Source organism: Crinia signifera, chromosome 6 (assembly GCF_055691185.1).
Source record: "Crinia signifera chromosome 6, ASM5569118v1, whole genome shotgun sequence".
Lineage (NCBI taxonomy): Eukaryota > Metazoa > Chordata > Amphibia > Anura > Myobatrachidae > Crinia > Crinia signifera.
This window is the reverse complement of record NC_139222.1, coordinates 287,825,791-287,852,363: the sequence shown is the minus strand read 5'-3', so window position 1 is coordinate 287,852,363 and position 26,573 is coordinate 287,825,791. Positions and strand designations below refer to the sequence as shown.

General features: G+C 50.1%; 3 protein-coding genes across 6 annotated transcripts; 1 reads left to right on the top strand and 2 right to left on the bottom strand.

Moving 5' to 3' along the window:
- Nucleotides 1-4,271: 4,271 nt before the first annotated feature.
- Nucleotides 4,272-6,241, bottom strand: LOC146007330 (protein S100-A12-like). 3 transcript variants are annotated; one of them, XM_083145679.1, is made up of 3 exons: nt 6,105-6,241; nt 4,899-5,078; nt 4,272-4,461 (listed from the first exon to the last, which is right to left on the bottom strand). In XM_083145679.1, exons 1-3 carry the CDS (start codon nt 6,174-6,176, stop codon nt 4,318-4,320), a joined length of 396 nt encoding a protein of 131 aa, XP_083001805.1. In that variant the 5' UTR covers nt 6,177-6,241; the 3' UTR covers nt 4,272-4,317. The 3 variants fall into 3 exon arrangements, with proteins under 3 accessions (XP_083001805.1, XP_083001806.1, XP_083001804.1); XM_083145680.1 differs by having other exon boundaries at nt 6,100-6,212; XM_083145678.1 differs by lacking the exon at nt 6,105-6,241 and adding an exon at nt 5,688-5,797.
- An 843-nt stretch (nt 6,242-7,084) lies between these two features.
- LOC146007329 (protein S100-A1-like) lies at nt 7,085-10,437 on the top strand. 2 transcript variants are annotated; one of them, XM_083145676.1, is made up of 3 exons: nt 7,085-7,134; nt 9,659-9,859; nt 9,946-10,437. In XM_083145676.1, exons 2-3 carry the CDS (start codon nt 9,719-9,721, stop codon nt 10,084-10,086), a joined length of 282 nt encoding a protein of 93 aa, XP_083001802.1. In that variant the 5' UTR covers nt 7,085-7,134; nt 9,659-9,718; the 3' UTR covers nt 10,087-10,437. The 2 variants fall into 2 exon arrangements, with proteins under 2 accessions (XP_083001802.1, XP_083001803.1); XM_083145677.1 differs by having other exon boundaries at nt 7,110-7,129.
- Nucleotides 10,438-15,272: 4,835 nt separating this feature from the next.
- On the bottom strand, nt 15,273-21,455 carry LOC146007327 (protein S100-A12-like). The gene is made up of 3 exons (XM_083145675.1): nt 21,432-21,455; nt 16,832-17,011; nt 15,273-15,495 (listed from the first exon to the last, which is right to left on the bottom strand). Exons 2-3 carry the CDS (start codon nt 16,961-16,963, stop codon nt 15,352-15,354), a joined length of 276 nt encoding a protein of 91 aa, XP_083001801.1. The 5' UTR covers nt 16,964-17,011; nt 21,432-21,455; the 3' UTR covers nt 15,273-15,351.
- Nucleotides 21,456-26,573: the final 5,118 nt, after the last annotated feature.

The following is a 26,573-nucleotide window of genomic DNA, read 5'->3' as shown; positions in this document are numbered from 1 at the left end:
CCTTATGTAAGGAGTAGTGTGCGGTCAGGAATTGGGCCCCCTGTGTCTGGCCAATGGCTGTGTAATATCTCCAGGGTTCCCGCTAATGCTTGTAGGATTAATGCCGCTGCTTCCTCTCCCCGTGTTAGCGCGGGATAGGTGACCGCTGATGTCTGAGGGCAGTGCCGGTAGCTTTCAGGGGATTGCTGGCTGGGCCAAAGCACGACGAGACGCCGGTGATGGACTCGGAAGTGATGTAATGCGGATCATCTCCATGGCAATGTTACACCTCTTCCACCATCAGGAGACTTCTACCATTACCAATATTATTTACAAGTACCCCTGACTTGTCTGCAGCGCACCCCAGGATGGGAACCACTGGTGTAAATGATTGTCCCTTTAAACCAGTGGTCAGAGAACTCGGTCCTCATTACCCCACACATGTTTTGCTGGTAACCCAGCAGGTGCACAGGTGTACTAATTACTCAGACACATTTTATAAGGTCCGAAGGTGGAGTTAATTATTTCACTTGTGATTCTGTGAGGAGACCTGCAAAACATGCCCTGTGTGGGGTAATGAGGACCGAGTTCCCTGACCACCGCTTTAAACAAACATCAGAGATGGACTAGCGTCCTGCACCTCCAGCAAGCTCAGTGTGTAGAGGAGAGGGATGGGCTGTGGGCAGTAGGAGAAGTTCTTCTTGGGGTGCAGAGAACCCTCACACCATCCCTGCCTTTGTGCCATTATATCTCCAGATTCAGCATCCTCCCGGCGGCAGGGAACGTAGCCACATGCGATACATCACCTGTGAATAGGCTGCATGAGGTGCTGCCGCCTGGGACGGCTCACAGAAGATCAGATTGTCATACACTGAAGATGGAGCCGTGTATGGTCACCTTTACAGATTATTAGAGTTCTCTAGATTTCTTAGGGCATCGGAGGCTCGCTGGGCATTATGACCTTTATTTTGGGGGAGGAGAGACGGTGCCATGGTGGAACAATGGTGGCCCTCTGGTCTCCCCTTCACAGGGGGATAGGAAGAGGGGAAGGGGTCTGTATTCAGCATAAATTCCATCCCCCGCTGAGCGCTGTAGATTCTAGCACTGCCCAGCTCTCCCAGCAGAAAGCATGGGAGAACATGGGCACAGGGTGTGAGATGTTAACACCCCTGACAGGGGGCCTATGGGCACCGCACCAATTACAGATGCCCCCACAAAGCTTTAAGTGTGGCCCAAGGGATTATGCGGGCAATATGCACCAGTGTACTCATTACCCACTGACATTTCCCAGGTCATATGTTAGCTGCACTCATTACCCCCTGATCATAGGCGTGGTGGGTGCCAAGGGTGCACAGGCACGTCTTAATGATGCCCCTCCACATGATTTCAGCCCGGGTCAGCTGTATCTGTTAAACTCCACCCGCCTCCTCTTTCCCTTTTACAGAAGCTGCCCAGATGCTGCCCACTGCCTCCTTCCCTCCTCCACCCAGCAGCTGCTACTTTGTCCCTCCTCCACCCAGCATGAGCTCCGTACCCCCTCCATCTGTCACTCCCCCTCCCCCTCCTCCTGGCAGTGGGAGCTCCATCCCCCTTCCACCCAGCAGAGCTCCATCCCCCGTCCACCCAGCAGTGGCAGCTTTGTCCCCACTCCCCGCAGGAGTGGCAGCTAGCTCTCCCCTCCCTCCATGGTCAGCTCAGTCCCATATACACTGTGTACATAGCACTATGTGGGCATTGTGTGTGGCACTATTGGGGGGCATTCTGTGTGGAAGCAGTGCTGCTACTGCAGGCATTATGTGTAAGCGGTACTGCTACTGGCGGCATAATATGTGTACAGAGGAGGTGGAACCTGGTCAGAGACGCTCCCCTCTGCTGGATCCCCTGCCATCCGGCACCTGAAGTTCATGTTAAACAAATAAATCAGGATCCAGGATAAGCAGACAGGCGGGGAGTGGTGCCTCAGGGTCTCTGCCACATACAGACCATGAGCCCTTCCAAAAATGGATGGCACCATAGAGGAGACAGATGCTAGAGGTCTGCCTGCACCTATACCATCCGTCAGGGCACCCAGCACTACCCGGAAATGCTGATTCGGCAAGCACTGGCACGGTGTGTTCCTGCATTCCAGAGCAAGGAGGCGAGCAAGCATGTAATCCCTCCTGGCAATGAGCATGTAATCCCTGACAACAAGCATGTAGGCACTTATATGGCACATGTAATGGCCAATATGGTGTGTAATGAGCAATATGTGTGTGGATTAACATAAAATGGGCATTGCAGAATGTGGAATAATGTGTAATAGGCAATTCAGTGTGGGGCGCAATATGTAATGGGCAGTACAGTGTGTGGCACAATGTGTAATGGGCATTAAAGAGTACATTTTTTGCACACTGTCCCTGTATGTGGTGGGGATTCATTTTGCAGTGCATATACCAGTAGTGCATGCAGGGGGGGTTTCTGAGTACCCAGAAACCCCCCCAGGAGTTTAAGGACTCTCAACTGAAAGCTGAGGGTCCCCTCTTTCCATGGGTCTAAGAATTGTAAAAATTGGCCACTGGGAACCGGAGATATCTGACTTCAAATCAGTGGTCCCTATCCAAGCCTGTTAATTGTTATTTCCAGTCAGATATTTCAGGTTCTTTCTGACTGTTTTTCTGAGGGTATTTTCCAAAAGCTGGGACTCTCCCCCTTTGAAGGACACTAGTAGCTTGTCTCTACTGTTCCCAAAACCAGAGATATCAGCCTTCCAGCAACTGGTTACTGCTCCAGCTCCCCACACCTGGATGTAGTTTTATAGTATCGTTGGCAGATTGCTCTGCCTCCTGAACTCTGAACCTCTAATCCCCAATATCATTTGGTAGGTGGGATTCTCTAGTTTTTCAATTAAAATCTAAGAAATCTATTTCCAGGAACTGGAGATATCTGCAGTCAAGCAAGCTGTCCTCCCACCAGAAAATGATAAATAATAAGCCCACTCCACTATACACCCCTCCTCTGCATATTAAACATCCTCTACCACCCTGGAAGTTATGTATCAGGGCCCCTTCATTCAGCCCAATGCCCCCTTCTCCCACCACATCTCCCACCATCTGTGCAGTAAAGGGGTAATTAGTGGAAATGACTGATCCAGGCCCTACATGCTGAGCGGTTGCTATAATACCTCCTACCACCCGCAGGACATCAAAGCTTCCTCTACCACTGGAGGATCGGTAGGGGCCCCAATACATTGCTATGCCCAGGGGTCTACACTGCTGTTGACGCCCATGTGTGTGAAATATATATATATTAGTCCAGGGGGTTCATTAAAGAACCAGGACGGCACTCAGGGCCTTATTCGAGTTCACTCTTTCAGACAAAATCCTTCTTAGATGGACAAAACCATGTGCACTGCAGGGGGGCAGATGTAACTTGTGCAGATCTAATTAGATTTGGGTGGGGTTTTACTTCAAAGTGAGATCTATATTGCAGTGTTAAAATAAAGCAGCCAGTATTTACCCTGCAAAGAAACACCAAATCTATTTCCATCTGTACATGTTACATCTGCCCCCCTGCAGTGCACATGGTTTTGTCCATCTAAGAAGGATTTTGTCAGAAAGAGTGAACTCGAATAAGGCCCTCAGGGAGACTGTTCAATGAAATAAAGATACTACACCATTCAGGCAACCACACGCCCGAATGGTGTAGTATCTTTATTTCATTGAACAGTCTCCCTGAGTGCCGGCCTGGTTCTTTAATGAACCCCCTGGACTATATATGATTTTCTGGCAGGGTCACCGGGAGCAATTGGTCATCTATCCGAGTGCCGAACTTGTTGCAAAATTTAAATTATATATATATATATTTTTTTTTTTTTTTTCAAATATATATTTGGTCTATCTATAATACTGTAACTGACCAGGCATATACTCGGTCACCTAGGTGTCCATCTCCATGCTTTGCTCCGCCCCTCTGGAAACCCCCTTCTGAAAATCCTGCGTTTGCCACTGTATACATCATGGATGACAATGGTACACCCCCTTAGAGAATGGGCTGCACACACCTATGTCCGACACATTTCCCAGGTCACCCAGCAGGAGCACCTGCTAATATCTCACTTGTGCATCTGTGCTGAGAACGGGAAAACATGCAGTTAGGAATCCTTGGGGTCTGAGTTATGGAACCACAGCTGCATATAATAACCCTGTAATCAGATTCATTATACCCACATCCCCAATTACAGGCCGGCTCCCACCCATCCCCCGGTACACTGCTCCATCCTGTGTAACATCTGCAAATCATGACAGACACAGAAACACTGTTACATTATGTTTCTTCAGACAGACGTGGCCCCTGGGGACATCAGATACGTGGCGGCCTAGCATGGTGGAAAGCTATCAGCAAGCTGGACACCAGCGTTACAAACTCCTTGAAGTCCACCCGGCCGTCTCTGTTCTCATCCAGGCCTTCCATGACCTTGTTCACGTATGACGCGTCCTTCATGCCCTGTCAGAGGAAGGGAGATGGTTACACCAGTCCAGGACACCTCGTGTATTAGCTACATCTACAGATAAGGGACCAGGTGGGGGTCCTATGTAAGAAGCCTTAGAACCCTACATTCAGTTACAGGGCTGCAGGTAACCAGGGCAGGGTCACAATAAGCAGCCCCTGCGTGTGGGCATCACCCGTAGGGTTCTTATTCCTGTGGTATACAGTTTCCTCATCTCCCACCAGGCGATGGTACAGACAACACGTTACTGAACATGCCCCAATGCCCCCACAGTGCAGGACCCCCCCCCCCCAGGGCAGTAGAGAACTTAAAGGATCTGCCACTAGGATAACCCTAGAATCCCACAGTCGGGGTTCCCCTGCTTTATGTGCTGGACACTAACACACCCCAAGTGACCCCACTGCCATATGCCCCCACACTAGAGGGGTCTCACCTGTATGGCATCCCCCAGCTGGTCCGCCAGTAGTATCCTCAGCTCCCCCCTGGTCAGAGCTTCCTCCAGTGAGAACTGGTGAAAGACGTCAATCAATCGATTAATGTAGGATTCCAGCTCTGTAGTCGCCATCTCTGGGCTGTGGCTGGGTGGTCGGAGCTCAGCGGTGTGGTACAATATCTAGAAGGGGGAACACGGAACAAGACATCTCCTGTAAGGGATAGATATTCACAGAGACCCCGGGAGATATAACCGGCACAGGAGGATATACTGGAGGCAGTTACAACATAAAACCGGATTCAGAACTGTTTGCAAAGATGCCATTTTCGCAGATGGACAAAACCATGCTGCACTGCAGGTGGGGCAGATGTAACAGGTGCCAAGACAGTTAGATCTGGATGGGTTATATTGTTTCTGTGCAGAGTAAATATTGGCTGCTTTATTCTTACACGCAGTGGCGTAACTATGAAAATAGTGCCCCCCCCCCCCCCAGTAAAGATAGCAAACGCCCCACCACCCATGCCCCTGTGCTGTGACGGGAGCCACAGATTTTGTATGCGGTCCTGTCTCCCCTCCTGCTGGTATGAAAACGGAACATTACAAAATGTTCTCCCCAATACAGCAGACAGTTTCAGAACACTCTGCTTTATGGGGGCGGACATTTAATGATGGTCCATTTTCATTTAAGCAGAAGCCAGGGGAGCCGGGACCACTGCGCAGACAGGTAAGTCCTGGCCACAGACGAACAGCATTACAATAGCCCCACAGACCCCCGACACCTGTACTCACACAGTGCCCCCCGCGACAATTGTTACACCACTGCTTAAACCAAACTTCCCAATGTGACCATCTCCAGAAGGGACACATTACGCTGCTCCTGCACTTCCCTCTTCATGTATGATTGCCATCACCTGTGGCGACACCTTTCTTATCAATTAACCTGTTTAGCACAGGTGATGGCAATCATACATTAAGAGGGAAGTGCAGGAGCAGAGCAATGTGTCCCTCCTGGAGAGGGTCATGTTGGGAGGTATGCTTAAACTACAATTTATATTTCAGTTTAAACACACCCCACCGAAAACACACACTATGCACCTGTTACATCTGCCCCACCAACATAATTTGTCCATCTGCAAAAGTTACACGCAGAAAACATTCCAAGTGGAACCACAAATACCAGCCTGCCCACCAGCCCCATTACCTTACACAGTCAGGACACCCAGCTCCCTCAGAGACATGTGGGGTAATGACTGAGCCAGGTATATAAGTACCACCCATAATTGGCTAATGGGATGCACATGTAATTAGCAGTAATTAGTGCACACGCAGCTGCCCTATATACAGCAATAATAATGGCCGTGTCCTCTCAGCAGGAATATAAATGCTGCTTATATATAATAACAGTGATAAGGAGGAGACAAGTCTATTTATGGCCACGCGCTGTCTGTGGTACACAGAGGAATAATCGGCAGCCATGTATATATTGTGGTCACATGACCAGATTACAGGTCACATGGGCTGCTCAGAAGCCGGTCAGCGACACAAAGCAAATGTGACCCAAAACATGCCGCTGCGTCGCCCCTTGTGTGCCGTCACTTGTATATGTGTGTATGACAGACTGGCGGGTGAGCGGTGTCTCTGCGGGCGTTACAATAGATAACAGGAATGGACTACTGACACCCCATGGGTACGCCGTACAGAGAATCTTACCCTGCTAATTGTAAGCTCTGCAGCCCGGGAGCTGATCATTGCCCGTCAGCCATTGGTGAGACTATGGGCGCTGTGTCACTAATGTCGGGGGGACACCTAAATCTGGTAATGTTCAGCAGCGTATGGCAACCAATCATCTGCTCCCAAACACTGGAAAATGGACAGAACGATTATTTGGACAAATCTGTTGGATCAAATGGATTTCACCAGACGCCCAATGTGTCCCCGGCGTTTGTGAGCAATGGCTGATGGTCATATGTCCCTCACGTCACCAGATCCCGGTGTCCACCGCACAGATTGGGCAGAGAAATCTATAGGTGTGTACCCAGCCTGAGTCTCACCCCTATAGATATACTGATGAGAGGACACGGCCATTATTATTGCTGTATATAGGGCAGCTGCGTGTGTACTAATTACTGCTAATTACATGTGCATCCCATTAGCCAATTATGGGTGGTACTTATATACCTGGCTCAGTCATTACCCCACATGTCTCTGAGGGAGCCGGGTGTCCTGACTGTGTAAGGTAATGGTGGTTTCCCATCAGCTTTTCTCTTAATGTATATCTGCTTCCCTAACACAGGTACTGCACCATCAGGTATATACCTGGGTTACACCTGGTTCCCCAGCACACAGCTGCCCTGACACAGGTACAGCACCATCAGGTATATACCTGGGCTACACCTGTTCCCCCAGCACACAGCTGCCCTGACACAGGTACTGCTCCATCAGGTATATACCTGGGCTACACCTGGTTCCCAGCACACAGCTGCCCTGACACAGGTACTGCACCATCAGGTATATACCTGGGCTACACCTGGTTCCCAGCACACAGCTGCCCTGACACAGGTACTGCACCATCGGGTATATACCTGGGCTACACCTGGTTCCCAGCACACAGCTGCCCTGACACAGGTACTGCACCATCAGGTATATACCTGGGCTACACCTGTTCCCCAGCACACAGCTGCCCTGACACAGGTACTGCACCATCAGGTATATACCTGGGCTACACCTGGTTCCCCAGCACACAGCTGCCCTGACACAGGTACTGCACCATCAGGTATATACCTGGGCAACACCTGGTTCCCCAGCACACAGCTGCCCTGACACAGGTACTGCACCATCAGGTATATACCTGGGCAACACCTGTTCCCCCAGCACACAGCTGCCCTGACACAGGTACTGCACCATCGGGTATATACCTGGGCTACACCTGTTCCCCAGCACACAGCTGCCCTGACACAGGTACTGCACCATCGGGTATATACCTGGGCTACACCTGTTCCCCCAGCACACAGCTGCCCTGACACAGGTACTGCACCATCAGGTATATACCTGGGCTACACCTGGTTCCCAGCACACAGCTGCCCTGACACAGGTACTGCACCATCAGGTATATACCTGGGTTACACCTGTTCCCCAGCACACAGCTGCCCTGACACAGGTACTGCACCATCAGGTATATACCTGGGCTACACCTGGTTCCCAGCACACAGCTGCCCTGACACAGGTACTGCTCCATCAGGTATATACCTGGGCTACACCTGGTTCCCCAGCACACAGCTGCCCTGACACAGGTACTGCACCATCAGGTATATACCTGGGCTACACCTGGTTCCCCAGCACACAGCTGCCCTGACACAGGTACTGCACCATCAGGTATATACCTGGGCTACACCTGTTCCCCAGCACACAGCTGCCCTGACACAGGTACTGCACCATCAGGTATATACCTGGGCTACACCTGGTTCCCAGCACACAGCTTCCCTAACACAGGTACTGCACCATCAGGTATATACCTGGGCTACACCTGTTCCCCCAGCACACAGCTGCCCTGACACAGGTACTGCACCATCAGGTATATACCTGGGCTACACCTGGTTCCCAGCACACAGCTTCCCTAACACAGGTACTGCACCATCAGGTATATACTGTACCTGGGCTACACCTGTTCCCCCAGCACACAGCTGCCCTGACACAGGTACTGCACCATCAGGTATATACCTGGGCTACACCTGTTCCCCCCAGCACACAGCTTCCCTAACACAGGTACTGCACCATCAGGTATATACCTGGGCTACACCTGTTCCCCAGCACACAGCTGCCCTGACACAGGTACTGCACCATCAGGTATATACCTGGGCTACACCTGTTCCCCAGCACACAGCTGCCCTGACACAGGTACTGCACCATCAGGTATATACCTGGGCTACACCTGTTCCCCCTAGCACACAGCTTCCCTAACACAGGTACTGCACCATCAGGTATATACCTGGGCTACACCTGTTCCCCAGCACACAGCTGCCCTGACACAGGTACTGCACAATCAGGTATATACCTGGGCTACACCTGGTTCCCCAGCACAGAGCTGCCCTGACACAGGTACTGCACCATCAGGTATATACCTGGGCTACCCCTGGTTCCCAGCACAGAGCTGCCCTGACACAGGTACCGCACAATCAGGTATATACCTGGGCTACACCTGGTTCCCCAGCACACAGCTGCCCTGACACAGGTACTGCAACATCAGGTATATACCTGGGTTACGCCTGGTTCCCCAGCACACAGCTGCCCTGACACAGGTACAGCACCATCAGGTATATACCTGGGCTACACCTGGTTCCCCAGCACACAGCTGCCCGGACACAGGTACTGCACCATCATGTATATACCTGGGCTACACCTGGTTCCCCAGCACACAGCTGCCCGGACACAGGTACTGCACCATCAGGTACATACCTGGGTCACACATAGACCCCCAGCAAACAGGAAATGATCAGCCTGCTATCAGCAATGTAGGGCTCATATAACAGCTGTCACCTATCATACATGGATCTGCATTTTATGTCTGACAGTCTATAATGGTGGTGGCCTGACGTGGTTCTAACATTCCATGCTCCTGGAGGCTGATGTGTATGTGACTGGTGGGTTGTCCTTACACCCCCATATCCAGCAGCACCTCTTACTACAGGACTCCTACCTCTTCCCTAGGATGCATGGACCTTCCCATCCTTATGTTACTAACCCCCATATCTGCCTCTATGCAGCCTGCTGTCCCACCATCCCACAGCCTAAGATCTCACCCCCTATTGTCATACATCCCCGAGATGCCATCTGAGCTGGTAACCGCCCTGGAGGGAATGATCGATATATTCTACAAATACTCCACCCAGGAGGGTGACAAGAACCATCTGACCAGGGGAGAGCTCCAGAACCTGCTGAAGGAGCAGCTGGTCCTTACTCAATGGGTGAGACACCACCTGTAGGACCATTGTGTGCTTCCCACTAATGTCTAAGCAGGACACTAACCTCTAACCTTCTCCCTTCCTTTCAGAACGAGAGAGATCCGGCCTACGTGGAAGCTCTCCTGAAATCTCTGGATGAGAATAAAGATGGAAAGGTGTCCTTCCAGGAGTACGTAGATCTTGTCTCTGGCTTCATTTTGGCTTATCATGAATTCTATGACAAATCATGAAGTCTGATGTTCCTGGTGATGTCTATCCTCTGGTACCACGCTTCTGTGACTGGTGACCATGTATGGTATCCTCTGGTGCCACGCTTCTGTGACCATGTGTGGTAACCTCTGGTGACCATGTGTGGTAACCTCTGATGCCACGCTTCTGTGACTGGTGACCATGTGTGCTATGCTGTGGTGCCACGCTTCTGTGACATGACCATGTGTGGTAACCTCTGGTGACCATGTGTGGTAACCTCTGATGCCACGCTTCTGTGACTGGTGACCATGTGTGCCACGCTTCTGTGACATGACCATGTGTGGTAACCTCTGGTGCTACGCTTTTGTATAAATAAAGTGATTTGGAGGATATTTGACCTTGTCGTGTTTATAGTACGGAACCTTCATACCTGGGGAGATGCAGGAAAGTCGCCCTATAATATTCAGTGTGACCATGATTATACTGGGTACAGAATGAATGTGGTTGGCTTCTAGGGACACATTCCATTAGAACATGACTGGTGAGTGACTAAGATTGAAGTAGTCTCTGGTTAGAACGCTGATACCCAGAAGGGCACTAGTAGTTCTTGGTTTATACCATTGAGGGCTGGTACAAGAAGCTTGGAGGATGTTGTCCACACACTGACCTGTAACCATGCTATAGCAGATCTTAGTGATATCCCTTACTGAGCCACCTAGAACATCCTGTGCAGTAATGATAGTTATCCTCTAGAGGAGATGGACCTCTAGCACAAGGGTACAGGAGCGTTGAGGCTGAGAACCCAACATGACGCATCTGCCTAGGAAGTAGGTGATTGTTCTACTGACCCAGCAATATATCCCAGCCTGCCCTGCCACAACTGTGCTTTCTGGCCATTGTGGGTACAAAATGTAACTTAGCACAGCGGGGTCCGTTTTGTTACCCCTGGTTCTGGTCCTGTGAGACAGATCTTCCAGCTATTTATTGAACGTCTGGCATTCCGGATCTGCAGCCCCTCTAAGAATAGCGAAGTTATTGATTACCTAACAAACAAAACGTACCTGGATTGTGAAACCTGCCTCCTGTCGTGCACAGGTGCACTCCTGCCTCCCGCCATACACAGGTGCGCTGCTAGACTACAGGACACTAACCCCCGCTATAGGGGTGTCATAAGTAAGGGAGGAGAACCATGTGCAGCTTCCTCCAGCCAGGCCCCTTCCTCTCTGCTGGGAGCCTAGGACCTGCACCCTACAGCACATGTGTGAATATTTGGGGGGTAGGGTAGAGGACAATAGGGAGATGAGGTGTAGCAGGGTTGGATGTGACCGCTACCACTCTCACTGTGTACCTCATTCTGTCCATGTCAGGCCAAGCAGTGCACGTATGTTCAGCAGTGGTAGGGATCCTTCTAACCAGTATCAGAACCCCATTTCTCTGGCAGAGCCAGGCTTCCTCCCCCTGCTGAACGGAGCTATGGGACAGAAGTATGATATGAAGGGGGAACTTTACTAAAGGAAATTTGTAAAAAATAGGTGTACAGTATTTATATCCAGAAATACACTTATTTTTTACATTTACTATCCCAAAAATATGGCTATTCGTATTGATAGCACATCAATACGACTACGAATTGCCATATTTACGGGATAGTAAATGCCAATCAGTGTATTTCTGGATACAAATACACTTTCCTGTAGTAAATTTCCTCTGAAATATCATCTGTCTATTAAGGCTGCCATACACCATAGCGGTTGTATCTGCTGTTACACCACTACGCGTAGCTCTGACCGGGGAAGGGGGGGGGGGGGGGGGGGGGATCTACACCCCGGCTACACAAGCTAGTAGACATTGAGATAAATGGGGAAATGTAATACAATGTATCAATGTGCCGATCACTTGGAAGCTATGGTGTTTGCTCTGTAAATCAGAGGTTCCCAACCTTTTTCCCTCCCGTACCCCTTGATTTGGCTTGTCATTTATGAGTACCCCTCCTCTCAATATGAAATATCCACAGACCTTATGAGTGGAAGCGCCTGGTATGCATGTCCCTATGTAAGGAGTAGTGTGCGGTCAGGAATTGGGCCCCCTGTGTCTGGCCAATGGCTGTGTAATATCTCCGGGGTTCCCGCTAATGCTTGTAGGATTAATGCCGCTGCTTCCTCTCCCCGTGTCAGCGCGGGACAGGTGACCGCTGATGTGAGGGCAGTGCCGGTAGCTTCCAGGGGATTGCTGGCCGGGCCAAAGCACAACGAGACGCCGATGATGGAATCGGAAGTGATGTAATGCAGATCATCTCCATGGCAATGTTACACCTCTTCCACCATCAGGAGACTTCTACCATTACCAATATTATTTACAAGTACCCCTGACTTGTCTGCAGCGCACCCCAGGTTGGGAACCACTGGTGTAAATGATTGTCCCTTTAAACCAGTGGTCAGAGAACTCGGTCCTCATTACCCCACACATGTTTTGCTGGTAACCCAGCAGGTGCACAGGTGTACTAATTACTCAGACACATTTTATAAGGTCCGAAGGTGGAGTTAATTATCTCACTTGTGATTCTGTGAGGAGACCTGCAAAACATGCCCTGCGTGGGGTAATGAGGACCGAGTTCCCTGACCACCGCACTAAACAAACATCAGAGATGGACTAGCGTCCTGCACCTCCAGCAAGCTCAGTGTGTAGAGGAGAGGGATGGGCTGTGGGCAGGAGGAGAAGTTCTTCTTGGGGTGCAGAGAACCCTCACACCATCCCTGCCTTTGTGCCATTAGATCTCCAGATTCAGCATCCTCCCGGCGGCAGGGAACGTAGCCACATGCGATACATCACCTGTGAATAGGCTGCATGAGGTGCTGCCGCCTGGGACGGCTCACAGAAGATCGGATTGTCATACACTGACGATGGAGCCGTGTATGGTCACCTTTACAGATTATTAGAGTTCTCTAGATTTCTTAGGGCATCGGAGGCTCGCTGGGCATTATGACCTTTATTTTGGGGGAGGAGAGACGGTGCCATGGTGGAACAATGGTGGCCCTCTGGTCTCCCCTTCACAGTGGGATAGGAAGAGGGGAAGGGGTCTGTATTCAGCATAAATTCCATCCCCCGCTGAGCGCTGTAGATTCTAGCACTGCGCAGCTCTCCCAGCAGAAAGCATGGGAGAACATGGGCACAGGGTGTGAGATGTTAACACCCCTGACAGGGGGCCTATGGGCACCGCACCAATTACAGATGCCCCCACAAAGCTTTAAGTGTGGCCCAAGGGATTATGTGGGCAATATGCACCAGTGTACTCATTACCCACTGACATTTCCCAGGTCATATGTTAGCTGCACTCATTACCCCCTGATCATAGGCGTGGTGGGTGCCAAGGGTGCACAGGCACGTCTTAATGATGCCCCTCCACCCCCCACATGATTTCAGCCCGGGTCAGCTGTATCTGTTAAACACCACCCGCCGCCTCTTTCCCTTTTTCAGAAGCTGGCCAGATGCTGCCCACTGCCTCCTTCCCTCCTCCACCCGGCAGCTGCTACTTTGTCCCTCCTCCACCCAGCATGAACTCCGTACCCCCTCCATCTGTCACTCCCCCCCCTCCTCCTCCTGGCAGTGGGAGCTCCATCCCCCTTCCACCCAGCAGTGAGAGCTCCATCCCCCTCCACCCAGCAGTGGCAGCTTTGTCCCCACTCCCCGCAGGAGTGCCAGCTAGCTCTCCCCTCCCTCCATGGTCAGCTCCGTCCCATATACACTGTGTACAGAGCACTATGTGGGCATTGTGTGTGGCACTATTGGGGGGCATTCTGTGTGGAAGCAGTGCTGCTACTGCAGGCATTATGTGTAAGCGGTACTGCTACTTGCGGCATAATATGTGTACAGAGGAGGTGGAACCTGGTCAGAGACGCTCCCCTCTGCAGGATCCCCAGCCATCCGGCACCTGAAGTTCATGTTAAACAAATAAATCAGGATCCAGGATAAGCAGACAGGCAGGGAGTGGTGCCTCAGGCTCTCTGCCACATACAGACCAAAAATGGATGGCACCATAGGGGAGACAGATGCTAGAGGTCTGCCTGCACCTATACCATCTGTCAGGGCACCCAGCACTACCCAGAAATGCTGATTCAGTAAGCACTGGCACGGTGTGTGCCTGCATTCCAGAGCAAGGAGGCGAACAAGCATGTAATCCCTCCTGGCAATAAGCATGTAATCCCTGACAACAAGCATGTAGGTAAGCGCACTTATATGGCACATGTATTGTGGCACACCATCTCTCATCCTAACCTGTTTATGCTCACCCCTGTCTGTCTAACCCTCCCTTTTTAGAATGTAAGCTCTCACGAGCAGGGCCCTCTCTCCTCATGTGCCTTTCTTAGAATATATAAACCTCTGCCACCCTGATGCTTGCTTCAGTGTCCTGTCCCCTGATGCAACTATCCATATTAACCATGTACTTGTCCTAAACTGTCTTGTGCTGTAATTCGTTATGTGTTTTTGCTAATAACTATGCTCTGTAAAGCGCTGCGGAATATGTATGCGCTATATAAGAAACTGTTAATAAAAATATAAAATGTAATGGCCATTATGGTGTGTAATAAGCAATGTGTGTGGATTAACATAAAATGGGCATTGCAGCATGTGGAATAATGTGTAATAGGCAATTCACTGTGGGGCACAATATGTAATGGGCATTACCGTGTGTGGCACAATGTGTAATGGGCATTATGGCATGTGGTGTACTATTTAATGGCCGTGTGATGTGTAATAGGCATTATGGTGGCACACTCCTTGGACACGCACGGTCTCTGTTTTGCAAATATATGTCAAGAACTGGCACAATGTGTAATGGGCATTAAAGAGTACATTTTTGCACACTGTCCCCGTTGTAGTTTGTGGTGGGGATTCATTTTGAAGTGCATATACATCATGGATGCAAATAAGCAGTAATGGACACGCCCCTCCAATGGTACACCCCCTAAAAGAATGCTCTGCACACACCTATGTCCGACAACGTTTTCCAGGTCACCCGGAAGGAGCACAGAGGCACCCGCTGATATCTCACTTGTGCTGAGAACGGGAAAACATACAGTTAGGAATCCTTGAGGTCCGAGTTATGGAACCATAGCTGTATATAATAACCCTGTACCCAGATTATACCCATATCCCCAATTACAGGCCGGCTCCCACCCATCCCCCGGTACACTGCTCCGTCCTGTGTAACATCTGCAAATCATGACCGACACAGAAACACTTACATTCTGTTTATTCAGACAGACATAGCCCCGCAAAGGGCATCAGACACATGGCCCCTGGGGGCATCAGACACGTGGCGGCCTAGCATGGTGGAAAGCTATCAGCAAGCTGGTCACCAGCGTTACAAACTCCTTGAAGTCCACCCGGCCGTCTCTGTTCTCATCCAGGCCTTCCATGACCTTGTTCACGTATGACGCGTCCTTCATGCCCTGTCAGAGGAAGAGAGATGGTTACACCAGTCCAGGACACCTTGTGTATTAGCTACATCTACAGATAAGGGACCGGGTGGGGGTCCTATGTAAGAAGCCTTAGAACCCTCCAATCAGCCCCTAACTGTCATGTTACAGACAGACAGTGTTTGTTACAGAAATTGCATTTATGAGCATACTAGCCATTTTATCACTTCACCAAGCCTAATATATCTGCCCCAAAGTACCAACCAATCAGCTCCCAACTGTCATGGTTCAAACCCAGCCTGTAACAGTAGGTGGAAGCTGACTGGTTGGTACTATATCTCTAACGCTTAGTAAATACGGGTAGATTTACTTCAGTGCCAAGTTGCCATGGGCAACTGCTCACCTAGCTCACTGCTTTATACATCTGCTCCGTGGACCTTTATACCAAGTCATACAGATGGCCAGTATGAATCTCGGTACGAGGATTAAATCAGTCCAACCTGAAACTGTCTGTTGGTCACTCAGCCCCTGTGTTGCTGCCATTGGACAGTCTGTAGGATGCAACAATGGCCTGGCCAATACAGATGGTTGCCATGGTAAAAGATGGGATCACAAGCGGAACCTGTCAAGATTCAGCAAGTTTGTGGCGAGTGGTAGCGAAATGTTCCCATCCATACTGGGAGTAATTACTGGCCTGAGTACTGGTGGAATACCTATGGCATTATCCAGAGGATAGACGTGTGCCAATATCGGTCCGCACTCATGACCAACAGCTGCTCCATTCCATAATACAGAGGCCAGGAGGAAGAACGGCACTCAGGAGACTGGTCACATGATAAATAGCTGTAATACGGCATCAGCCGAGTCCCAAGGTGACAGAACATTCAGGGACACGGCCTTCATGGTCCGGAGGAATGGGCTACGTCCCCGACAATGGTGATCCCTTGTGGGATTGGTCTGCTGACCAGTGTCCCGAGTGCCGTTCTGTCTAGGCTTTACATATTCTCCATAATACACAGCTATTGTCAGCCATGTCCATACACAGACCCATTCAGTTACAGGGCTGCAGGTAACCAGAGCAGGGTCACAATAAGCAGCCCCTGGGTGTGGGCATCACCCGTAGGGTTCTTATTCCTGTGGTATACAGGTTCCTCATCTCCCACCAGGCGATGGTACAGACAACACGTTACTGAACATGCCCCAATACCCCCACAGTTCAGGACCCCCCCAGAGCATTAGAGAACTTACAGGATCTGCCACTATGATAAGCCTAGAATCCCACAGTCGGGGTTCCCCTGCTTTATGTGCTGGACACTAACACCCCAAGTGACCCCACTGACACATGCCCCCCACACTAGAGGGGTCTCACCTGTATGGCATCCCCCAGCTGGTCCGCCAGTAGTATCCTCAGCTCCCCCCTGGTCAGAGCTTCCTCCAGTGAGAACTGGTGAAAGACGTCAATCAATCGATTAATGTAGGATTCCAGCTCTGTAGTCGCCATCTCTGGGCTGTGGCTGGGTGGTCGGAGCTCAGCGGTGTGGTACAATATCTAGAAGGGGGAACACGGAACAAGACAACTCCTGTAAGGGATAGATATTCACAGAGACCCCGGGAGAGATAACCGGCACAGGAGGATATACTGGAGGCAGTTACAACATAAAACCAGATTCAGAACTGTTTGCAAAGATGCCATTTTTGCAGATGGACAAAACCATGATGCACTGCAGGTGGGGCAGATGTAACAGGTGCCAAGACAGTTAGATCTGGATGGGTTATATTGTTTCTGTGCAGAGTAAGTATTGGCTGCTTTATTCTTACACTCAGTGGCGTAACTATGAAAATAGCACCCCCCCCCCTGTAAAGATAAACCCCCCCGCCACCCATGCCCCTGTGCTGCGACTGGGAGCAGCAGATGTCTGCGGTCCTGTCTTCCCTGGCTTCTGCTGGTATGAAAACAGACCATTACAAAATGTCCTCCCCCTTACAGCAGACAGTTTCAGAGTCTGCTGTATGGGGGCGGACATTTTACGATGGTCCATTTTCATTTAAGCAGCTCCTGCACTTCCCTCTTAATGTATGATTGCCATCACCTGTGGTGACACCTTCCTTATCAATTAACCTGTTTAGCACAGGTGATGGTAATCTATATAATAAGTTGGAGTGTGCGTGCGTTTCTCGCATTGCAGACACACCGTAGCACTCAGAGCCACCAAATTCAGCCAAAAGATACCTCTTGACCCGGTGGTGTGCACCGCAAAGCCGTTTTTAAATTTCCAAGTGAAATTTACCCCAAAAACACCAAGTATTTTTAATTTGCCTTAATTGATGAACTAGGAAAAAGATTGACAAAACCGTTGACGAAGGAACAACTCCTCCCCAGCTTTAATTGGTGTAATTGAGTATGAATGAAACATTTTAACATTATGGTGAAGGCTTTAAACAATTAGGAATAATTGAGGATCTACATAGACCACACACACACACTAAACCACATATATACGTAGCGCACCTCACACAAAAAAAAAAAAAAAAAAAAAAAAATTACTTGCTTCCTGTCACGGCTCCCATTGCATACCTTAAGGTATGCGATGGGACCAGACGGACCCGATTTCTGGATTTTTTTTTAGATTTCCTGACAAGTAAAATCGGGTCCATCGCATGCCATTATAATGGCATACAATGCGACGGACCCTATTTTACATAGGAAGCAATGTTAAATGGCCCCCAATACCCAATTTTTGATTGTATACCCACCCTGATGGGTAATTTCTATGGCCTATGCACCCCCATTGTTAACGCCACACCACAATGAACGCCAACCCGAAGCGTGGCAAGTGCAGCGAGCTCACAAGGGGCGGCGGTACGTGTCCTCCGACCTTCTCATACCCCACTATCCACGTCGGCATTGAGTGGATTTTATATAGCGTGGCGAGCCCCGTGAGGGGACGCTTAGTACGTCTGAAGTAATGCGCTCACCACGCTATATAAAAATCAACTACACGCCGACGTGGATAGTGGGGTTATGAAAAGGTCGGAGGACACGTACTGCCGCCACTCAGCACGCTTCAGGTTCACATTGATTGTGGCATGACGTTAACAATGGGGGGGGGGGGGGGGGGGGACATACAATGAAAAATGGGGTCTGGGGGCCTGATTTTTGTAACCTGATTGCATACAATTTAAATAGGTGCTGTGCTAAGGTGCTGTGCTAGGAAACAAGTACCAAAAAAAAAAAAAAACACGCACATAACACACCCAAAAACAGTACAACGAGCACATTGTTCAGATACAGAAACACATACACACACACACACACTTAAGCATTGCCAGGATATGCACAGCACACTACACATATACAGTATATGTAGCGCACCTCACATTCGGCATATACACATAACACAACAAACACACACGAAAAGACAGTACAATACACAGAACACTCATATAACACTTTTAACGGCACAACACACCCACCCAAAAAAAAAAAAAAAAAAAAAACACACACACACTTGCACAGATACATAAAAGGCACAACACACATACTGTATATACATAGCACACCTCACACACTTACGCATTGGACAGATACATACAACACACACAAAAAAAATAATTTGCCGTTTAACAGTCTGTACCGGCAAATTAAAAAAATTACCGGTTTCTTTTTTTTCCCCCCTTTATCAGTCTCTTCGCTCCCCGGCCAGTTACACTGAGAAATCTTTGTCCTGGCCAATGCACCCATTGATCAATACAAAGTGGGTACACTGCACTCACCCTGTTAGTCAGTTGGATGTTAGGAACTGCTCTGCCTTAAGGTGGCCATACATCAGAAAGATATTGTACCCAATCATACAATCTCAATTGATTGTAAGATGGATTGTATGACTAATTGTAAGATGGATTGTATGCAGATTGTGTGTCCAAAAACCACCAAGGACTACCGGGGATTTCAAGGGAAATTGTACACAATCATGAGCGCAATCGATCTTTCTGATGTATGGCCAGCTTTAAGGGTTTCCCAGACTCCTTTGGTTCATAGATAATGTTTGGTCGATAGGCATGAGCGCTGCATGTATTTGTTTGAATGTTATGAGTGTAAGAAGTTGAAGAATAAGACTGAGATGTAGATTTGTCATGTTATAGTGTACAATTTACAAAATCATGAAATAAATATGTGTACATAGAAGTACAATCAAGAAATGAAGTAGGATTAAAAAATAAATTCTGATTCAAACTGATAATTGTTTGGATGGGGGTGGGTTGCAAAACAAATCTATAGGTGGAGGGGGGTATAGATATTGTGGGCATAATTGGTGTTTGATACACCTACAGGGTCCCCAGTTGATAAGAAATTCAGTACAGTGTCACCGTAGGGAGGGGGGGGGGGATTTCCAATTGGGGTTCAGGTGGTCATTTAGGGACCCCTTTACTATCCCGTTGGTCTCTTCTCCTGGAGCCTACGGTCTCCCTCAGTGATTGACTATCATTAAGGGTGACCGTAGGCTCAAGGGGAGGACCCCAATTGGGAATCCAGCTATGGTGACACTGTAGTGAAAAACCCATCAATTAAGGAACCCCTATGCCCACAATATCCATACACCCCACCTATAGATTTGTTTCGCAACCCACCCCCATCCAAACAATTATCAGTTTGAATCAGAATTTATTATTTAATCCTACTTCATTTCTTGATTGTACCCTTTTTTCACGTTTTATTGAGTAAATTGTACACTTTAACATAGCAAATCTCTTCAACTCCAAACCTTATCAATGCACCATTTATGATTGCGATGTATGGATCGGTCCGGCCGGTGTAGTGAAGAACTTGGCCCATTGCACTCATTCCCAGTGGTGCGGGTAGCGTGCGTTGCATCAGGTGGCCAGGCCCGCGCACCTGCTCCCACACTCAGGGGCTGCCCTACTTCTGTTTGGTAGAGACGCCCGTTGCATGTTCTTTACAGATCTCCAGACCTCAGAGGCTGCTGCAGGAAGGATCGGTGAATGTTATGGCGCGGTAAGTAACGCCCACCCCGGTCTCCACACTCAGTGCCTGTAATTACACACCCTAGAAACTGTACCATTTAAAGTATAGAAATAGAGGTGTGGCCATGTCGGTTTTTGATTTTGTACCGGTTTCTGACCCTCAGATGTTGAAGGTCATAGGTGCTAAATCTCAGGAGTGGATGTGGAATTCATCAACACATACAAGTTATACTCTCAGGAGCATTGTGTTTCAAACACCACACCTGATTTCATTGCAGTCATTAAGTATCAATGCAAACATTCTAACATTATGGTGGAATATTTAACAAATTACAATCTTAGGTCTTTGGCACAACATACTGTTAAGGTGCGTACACACGGGGCAATATGATAGCTGGCAAAATATTGCTCAGCAATCATATTGCCCCGTGTCCCGTTTTCATCTGCGACCAGAGAGGGTCGCAGATGAAAGTTTAAACACTGCTGGGTGAAGAGGCAGGGGATGTCGCTGGTCGGAGGAGCATGCTCCTCCGACCAGCAACCATTCAGGGGCTGAAAACGGGAGCGCCCACCCAGCAATTTATCACTGGTGCACACTGCAATCACTGGCAATATGGTCGCTCAGCGACCATATTCCCAGCGATTTCAGTCCCTATCGCCCCCGTGTGTACACAGCATTAGAGGACATTTTTCAGCAATTTGGGAAATAAAAAAACCCCAAGGTTTCCCTGGGAAACACCGGGCGGGTCAGCTAGTCATACAATAAGAGAGAAGTGCAGGAGCAGAGCAATGTGTCCCTACTGGAGGGGGTCATGTTGGGAGGTATGCTTAAACTGCAGTTTAGATTTCAGTTTGAACACACCCCACCCAAAAGGCACACTCTGCACCGGTTACATCTGCCCCTCCAACATAATTTTTCCATCTGCAAAAGATACACAAAGAAAACATTCCAAGTGGAACCACAAATACCAGCCAGCCCCCATTACCTTACACAGTCTGGACACCCAGCTCCCTCAGAGACATGTGGGGTAATGACTGAGCCAGGTATATAAGTACCACCCATAATTGGCTAATGGGACGCACATGTAATTAGCAGTAATTAGTGCACACGCAGCTGCCCTATATACAGCAATAATAATGGCCGTGTCCTCTCAGCAGGAATATAAATGCTGCTTATATATAATAACAGTGATAAGGAGGAGACAAGTCTATTTATGGCCACGCGCTGTCTGTGGTACACAGAGGAATAATCGGCAGCCATGTATATATTGTGGTCACATGACCAGATTACAGGTCACATGGGCTGCTCAGAAGCCGGTCAGCGACACAAAGCAAATGTGACCCAAAACATGCCGCTGCGTCGCCCCTTGTGTGCCGTCACTTGTATATGTGTGTATGACAGACTGGCGGGTGAGCGGGGTCTCTGCGGGCGTTACAATAGATAACAGGAGTGGACTACTGACACCCCATGGGTACGCCGTACAGAGAATATTACCCTGCTAATTGTAAGCTCTGCAGCCCGGGAGCTGATCATTACCTGTCAGCCATTGGTGAGACTATGGGCGCTGTGTGACTAATGTCGGGGGGACACCTAAATCTGGTAATGTTCAGCAGCATATGGCAACCAATCATCTGCTCCCAAACACTGGAAAATGGACAGAACGATTATTTGGACAAATCTGTTGGATCAAATGGATTTCACCAGACGCCCAATGTGTCCCTGGCGTTTGTGAGCAATGGCTGATGGTCATATGTCCCTCACGTCACCAGATCCCGGTGTCCACCGCACAGATTGGGCAGAGAAATCTATAGGTGTGTACCCAGCCTGAGTCTCACCCCTATAGATATACTGATCCCTGGATGTACGTGTTGCCATGGAGATAAAGGTTACGTTACCAGGGAACAGCGTTCTGTGTCTCCTCCGTATCACTGTTATGTATAAGCACCATTTATATTCCTGCTGAGAGGGGTAGGGATCCATAGGTCACCACCATGTTGGCCGACATGCAGGAAGGTCAACATGTAAGTCGACATGGGTTAGCTTGACAGGGTCATTAGGGTGACACAAGCATTAGGTCGACATGGGAGTAGGACAACAGTCAAAAGGTCGACATGGGGCTTTTCACATTTTGTTTGTCCTGAATGTTGACACAGTTGACATGGACACTGAAACATAGCACCGCGTCCCCTCCGTGGCTCGCTGCGCTCTCCATACTTCGGGCACGGTACCTCGCTACACTCGGCGCACTATTTTATTCTCGCACCGCGCTCCGTAGTGAATGGTAGGGCATGAAGTACTGTACCGCCTGTGGGCACATTTCACGTACAAAAACATGTGAAAGACCCCATGTCCACCCTGTGACTGTCCACCTACCCCCATGTTCACCTTGTGACTGTCGACCTACCCCCATGTCGACCTAATGCTTAAGTCGACCTACAGTCATATCGATCTTCTTGCATATCAACCAACATGCTGGTGACCCAAAGACCATTTCCCGATGAGAGGACACGGCCATTATTATTGCTGTATATAGGGCAGCTGCGTGTGTACTAATTACTGCTAATTACATGTGCATCCCATTAGCCAATTATGGGTGGTACTTATATACCTGGCTCAGTCATTACCCCACATGTCTCTGAGGGAGCCGGGTGTCCTGACTGTGTAAGGTAATGGTGGTTTCCCCATCAGCTTTTATCTTAATGTATATCTGCTTCCCTAACACAGGTACTGCACCATCAGGTATATACCTGGGCTACACCTGTTCCCCCAGCACACAGCTGCCCTGACACAGGTACTGCACCATCAGGTATATACCTGGGCTACACCTGGTTCCCCAGCACACAGCTGCCCTGACACAGGTACTGCACCATCAGGTATATACCTGGGCAACACCTGTTCCCCAGCACACAGCTGCCCTGACACAGGTACTGCACCATCAGGTATATACCCGGGCTACACCTGGTCCCCCAGCAAACAGCTTCCCTAACACAGGTACTGCACCATCAGGTATATACCTGGGCTACACCTGGTTCCCAGCACACAGCTGCCCTGACACAGGTACTGCACCATCAGGTATATACCTGGGCTACACCTGTTCCCCAGCACACAGCTGCCCTGACACAGGTACCGCACCATCAGGTATATACCTAGGCTACACCTGTTCCCCAGCACACAGCTGCCCTGACACAGGTACTGCACCATCAGGTATATACCTGGGCTACACCTGTTCCCCAGCACACAGCTGCCCTGACACAGGTACTGCACCATCAGGTATATACCTGGGCTACACCTGTTCCCCAGCACACAGCTGCCCTGACACAGGTACTGCACCATCAGGTATATACCCGGGCTACACCTGGTTCCCAGCACAGAGCTGCCCTAACACAGGTACTGCACCATTGGGTATATACCTGGGCTACACCTGGTTCCCAGCACACAGCTTCCCTAACACAGGTACTGCACCATCAGGTATATACCTGGGCTACACCTGTTCCCCCAGCACACAGCTGCCCTGACACAGGTACCGCACCATTAGGTATATATCTGGGCTACACCTGGTTCCCAGCACACAGCTGCCCTGACACAGGTACTGCACCATCAGGTATAATACCCGGGCTACACTTGGTTCCCCAGCACACAGCTGCCCTGACACAGGTACTGCACCATCAGGTATATACCTGGGCTACACCTGTTCCCCCAGCACACAGCTTCCCTGACACAGGTACTGCACCATCAGGTATATACCTGGGCTACACCTGTTCCCCCAGCACACAGCTGCCCTGACACAGGTACTGCACCATCAGGTATATACCTGGGCTACACCTGGTTCCCCAGCACACAGCTGCCCTGACACAGGTACTGCACCATCAGGTATATACCTGGGCTACACCTGTTCCCCAGCACACAGCTGCCCTGACACAGGTACTGCACCATCAGGTATATACCTGGGCTACACCTGTTCCCCCAGCACACAGCTGCCCTGACACAGGTACTGCACCATCAGGTATATACCTGGGCTACACCTGTTCCCCAGCACACAGCTGCCCTGACACAGGTACTGCACCATCAGGTATATACCTGGGCTACACCTGGTTCCCCAGCACACAGCTGCCCTGACACAGGTACTGCACCATCAGGTATATACCTGGGCTACACCTGTTCCCCAGCACACAGCTGCCCTGACACAGGTACTGCACCATCAGGTATATACCTGGGCTACACCTGGTTCCCCAGCACACAGCTGCCCTGACACAGGTACTGCACCATCAGGTATATACCTGGGCTACACCTGTTCCCCCAGCACACAGCTGCCCTGACACAGGTACTGCACCATCAGGTATATACCTGGGCTACACCTGGTTCCCAGCACACAGCTGCCCTGACACAGGTACTGCACCATCAGGTGTATATACCTGGGCTACACCTGGTTCCCAGCACACAGCTGCCCTGACACAGGTACTGCACCATCAGGTATATACCTGGGCTACACCTGTTCCCCCAGCACAGAGCTGCCCTGACACAGGTACTGCACCATCAGGTATATACCTGGGTCACACCTGTTCCCCCAGCACACAGCTGCCCTGACACAGGTACTGCACCATCAGGTATATACCTGGGCTACACCTGGTTCCCCAGCACACAGCTGCCCTGACACAGGTACTGCACCATCAGGTATATACCTGGGCTACACCTGTTCCCCATCACACAGCTGCCCTGACACAGGTATTGCACCATCAGGTATATACCTGGGCTACACCTGGTTCCCCAGCACACAGCTGCCCTGACACAGGTACCGCACCATCAGGTATATACCTGGGCTACACCTGGTTCCCCAGCACACAGCTGCCCTGACACAGGTACCGCACCATCAGGTATATACCTGGGCTACACCTGGTTCCCCAGCACACAGCTGCCCTGACACAGGTACCGCACCATCAGGTATAATACCTGGGCTACACCTGGTTCCCCAGCACACAGCTGCCCTGACACAGGTATCGCACCATCAGGTATAATACCTGGGCTACACCTGGTTCCCCAGCACAGAGCTGCCCTGACACAGGTACAGCACCATCAGTAATATACCTGGGCTACACCTGTACCCCCAGCACACAGCTGCCCTGACACAGGTACTGCACCATCAGGTATATACCTGGGCTACACCTGGTTCCCCAGCACACAACTGCCCTGACACAGGTACTGCACCATCCGGTATAATACTTGGGCTACACCTGGTTCCCCAGCACAAAGCTGCCCTGACACAGGTACTGCACCATCAGGTATATACCTGGGCTACACCTGGTTCCCCAGCACACAGCTGCCCTGACACAGGTACTGCACCATCAGGTATATACCTGGGCTACACCTGGTTCCCCAGCACACAGCTGCCCGGACACAGGTACTGCACCATCAGGTATATACGTGGGCTACACCTGGTTCCCAGCACACAGCTGCCCGGACACAGGTACTGCACCATCAGGTATATAGCTGGGCTACACCTGGTTCCCCAGCACACAGCTGCCCTGACACAGGTACTGCACCATCAGGTATATACCAGGGCTACACCTGGTTCCCCAGCACACAGGTACTGCACCATCAGGTATATACCTGGGCTACACCTGGTTCCTCAGCACACAGGTACTGCACCATCAGGTATATACCTGGGCTACACCTGGTTCCACAGCACACAGGTACTGCACCATCAGGTATATACCTGGGCTACACCTGGTTCCCCAGCACACAGCTGCCCTGACACAGGTACTGCACCATCAGGTGTATACCTGGGCTACACCTGTTCCCCCCAGCACACAGCTGCCCTGACGCAGGTACTGCACCATCAGGTATATACCTGGGCAACACCTGGTTCCCCAGCACACAGCTGCCCTGACGCAGGTACAGCACCATCAGGTATATACCTGGGCTACACCTGTTCCCCCAGCACACAGCTGCCCTGACGCAGGTACTGCCCCATCAGGTATATACCTGGGTTACACCTGGTTCCCCGGCACACAGCTGCCCTGACACAGGTACTGCACCATCAGGTATATACCTGGGCTACACCTGGTTCCCAGCACACAGCTGCCCTGACACAGGTACTGCACCATCAGGTATATACCTGGGCTACACCTGG